At 46.3% G+C, this 3,574-nt stretch overlaps 1 protein-coding gene across 1 annotated transcript in view; it reads right to left on the bottom strand.

Annotated features, from left to right (window-relative positions):
* LOC102876863 (glycogenin-2-like) overlaps window positions 1-3,574 on the bottom strand; it is a gene marked incomplete at its 5' end in the record, with an annotated part of 21,767 nt that overhangs the window by 1,038 nt on the left and 17,155 nt on the right. The window contains one exon of the mRNA XM_006902424.1: window positions 2,240-2,353. Within this exon, the coding sequence (XP_006902486.1) occupies window positions 2,240-2,353 (114 nt within the window). The remainder of the gene's footprint in view (window positions 1-2,239; window positions 2,354-3,574) is intronic.

Raw genomic sequence — 3,574 nt, 5'->3', positions numbered from 1 at the left:
TGACAGACAGGATCATCGATGAACTATAAAAATATTTTCTTTGACTTTCATCACATGAGAAAAAGGGGAACAAACAGGACAGTGAGTTTCTTATACTCAGGTGGAAAAAGACGAGAAGAGAGAAGTTCTTCAGAAAATGTAAGGGCTAGAATTTTGTGCTCACACAGATTTGAGGTCTGAATTTATACTCAGTGAAGGGCATCCAAAGTGATACTTTTAAAAATAATAATTATTATTTCTTTTGATGTGTGTACTGTCAAATCTGGTCTGACTGGTGCAGGAGGCGATTGTTCCTCCTTCTCCAGCAGAGCATCTGGTGGATTTGAACCACATACCTCTGGGATTGCAGTGCAGCTTCTTGCCACTAGGTCACCAGAGCTCGCCTAAAGTGATACTTTATACTTTGATGTCTTCCTCAGCACTGTTGCCTCCTTTGATGTCCCCAAAGCAAGTACAATGCTCTGTTGTAAGCACTAAACATCTATTGACTATTTTGAAAAATTTATTGGTTTTCATACAAAAATTTTTTTTTCTTTTAGAACTGAATTCTGTGCAAAGTCAGGGCGTTCTTTCTCCCTGAGTTTGGCTGGTGGTTTAGAACCGCTGATCTTCTCCTGAATCTACTGCATCTTGAAGGTGTTTCTAGAATGATAATAGTTCAGGGAATCCTGTGGGGCAGTTCTGCAAAGGTCGTGAAAGTCAGAATGGCTCCCACAGCCCTCAACACTAAGAGCTGCATAAAAAACCTAACAACTGCCTTCAAGTCCATGTCTGACCTTGTAGGACAGAGCAAAACTGCCCCGTAGGGTTTCTGAGGCTGTGAATCTTTCCAGAAGCAGCTGGCCTCCACTTTCTCCCTCTGAACCTCTGGTGGGTTCAAACCCCTGACCTTGTGGTTACAGCTGAGTGTGTCCCCCCTGTGCCAGCAGGGCTCCTGAGAGTCTAGATACAGAGTATCTCCCTAGTAGCCTCTCCTGAGAGTCTAGATACATAGTATCTCTCTAGTAGCCTCTGTGTGTAACTGTATATCTATATATAGTGTAGAAGGAGAAGTAACTGTAACACAGTGGTATCTGCAGTAGATACATTATAACCAGTTGTGATTCGTTTATTTCTAACTCCCAGAGACCCTGCAGGACAGAGCAGAGCTGCCCCCTAGGGAAGCCTCCACTTTCTTCTTTGAAGCAAGTGGTGGATGTGAATATAATTGACACAAAGCAGAAAACTTCCCAGTCTTGAAAAGGTTAAACCAGATATGTATTTTTGTTGTTGCATGCTGTCGAGTTGAGTATAACTCTTAACCCTCTGAGCAGCAGATCTGAGCCGTGCCATGGCCTGGGCTGTCCTCCTCATCTCTGACACACTAGAGCCCATTGCTGCAATCCCCATGTCAGTCCAACTCATTGAGGGTCTTCCTAAAGAGCTGTAAAAATACCAGGCCTGGAGCTTTGGTGGCACAGTGTTTAAAATGCCCGGCAGCTGCTCAGAAAGTCCAGTTTGAACCCACCAGCTGCTTTGAGGGAGAAAGCAGAGGCCGTCTCCTTCTGGAAAGATTCACAGCCTCGCAGACCCCATAGGGCAGCTCTGTTCGGTCCTGAAGACTTGCTGGGAGTCAGAATTAATAGCAGTGAGTTGGGGGAGTATTACTTAAAAACCCAAATGTGAAATAAAAACTGCACCCATTTGCTCTCTTAGTTTGTTGTTAAGGGGGCAGGGGAGGGACACTGTCCTCTATTTCCATCAAGTGCAATAACATACAAAAAGAAATCGGAGACGTGGAAGCCTATTTGAGGCAGACAGGAAGAAGGCAAAGGGCCGTCCGTTCCCTGTGCCGGACAGGGCCAGCTGATGTGTCCAGTTGGAACGGCATCAGTCCCGCAGCCCTACAATAAGCAAGGCAGAATGTGTCTTGATTCAGAAGGTGGCTGTGAAAATCAGCTCTGCAGAACAGTGTCAAGAGAGGAGGAGAGAGGGATGGGAGGAGAGGGAGGGAGAGAGATGAGAGAAGGAATGAGGAGGGGAGAGAGGAGAGAAGGGGACCAGGGACAGAGACAGCACACAGATGCAGGTCCACCAGGCTGACCAAGGGCCAGAGGCCCTGCGAAGCATCAGGCAGCCTGTCACTCCACCCTGGGAAGACCGAGATGCACAGGCCAGGTGCCCCATAGCTTAGGACACTAGAACCATGGAGAGACCCCAGCAGGGGGCCCTGCCAGATGGCGCAGGGGGCCAAGACTACCTCCATCTCGTCCTGCAGAGCCCGGTCCCTCCTGTCTCTCCTGTCATCCAAAGGGGACTCCTCCCTGTGTTCCCAGGTGTCCACAGGCACGTCGCCACCAGCTCGCCCCTCCGTCTGTGGTGGACACAGGTGTGGTCAGCACTCTGTCTGGCCTGAGTGCTCCCACGCAGAGCCCGCGAGAGGGGGTCACCAGCCCTTTCTTCCACAGCATGTCTGAAGAGATACAGACTTCCCACCTTTGGGGGTTAATACCACCTTGTCCATCTGTACTCTTGGGGAAACTTCTAACCAGACAATCAGTTAATGAATTCTTGTGTATCATAACAAACTGATCCCGGCTGAATTTGCTTTGCACTGTTAACCCAAAGATACAGATTGCTCCTTAAACCACCCCCGGGCCGACAGAAAACAAGTGAGTAAGAACAGAGTGTAGAGAAACAATCCCAGAGCGTTCTCCTCCCACGTGAGGGGCCTGGGTGCTGGGGTGGGGGGTGCAGCAAGTGACAAGGGGAGCAGCATATTGGAGGAGTATCAATACCAAGGGTGTTTCAGCCTCTGCGGTGTCTGAGAATCCCGGGGAGGGTGACGGTGTGCGGTCACACGGGATCCCAGCATGGGGGTCAGGCTCAGGGTGAACGGCCACCTTTATAAAAAAATAAAATAAAATGAAGGTAACTCAGGACACACCTTTATTTCAGTGGAAGCACCACACATATTATATGGATTTTTGGATATGGGAGCGCTGGGGGCCGAGTGATAAGAAGCTGTGCTGCAATCCCAAAGGCACTGGGTTCAAATCCACCAGCTGCTCTGTGGGGGAAGGGTAGGCATTCACCTCCCGTGTGATTTACTGTCTCTGAAAACTCGCTGGAGGGTTAAGCTAGGAGTCAATTTCAATTCAATGACAATATTAGTACATCTATCTATCTATCTATCATCTATCATATCGATCTATTTCAATCTATCTATATTTTATCTATCTATCTATCTATCTATCTATCTATCTATCTATCATCTGTCTGTCCATCTGTCTCTCTGGTCTACCTGTCTGTCTATCTATCTATCTATCTATTATCTATCTAACATCTATATCTATCTATCTATCTATCTATCTATCTATCATCTATCTATTATCTATCTATCTATTTCAATCTATCTATATTTTATCTATCTATCTATCTATCTATCATCTGTCTGTCCATCTGTCTCTCTGGTCTACCTGTCTATCTATCTATCCATCTATCATCTATCTAACATCTATATCTATCTATCTATCATCTATCTATCTTTTTCAATCTATCTATATTTTATCTATCTATCTATCTATCTATCTAT

Source organism: Elephantulus edwardii, unplaced genomic scaffold (assembly GCF_000299155.1).
Source record: "Elephantulus edwardii isolate Elephantulus edwardi_28Jun2011 unplaced genomic scaffold, EleEdw1.0 scaffold00410, whole genome shotgun sequence".
Lineage (NCBI taxonomy): Eukaryota > Metazoa > Chordata > Mammalia > Macroscelidea > Macroscelididae > Elephantulus > Elephantulus edwardii.
Note: the sequence above shows the minus strand (reverse complement) of the source record. Positions and strands in the feature narration are given on the sequence as shown.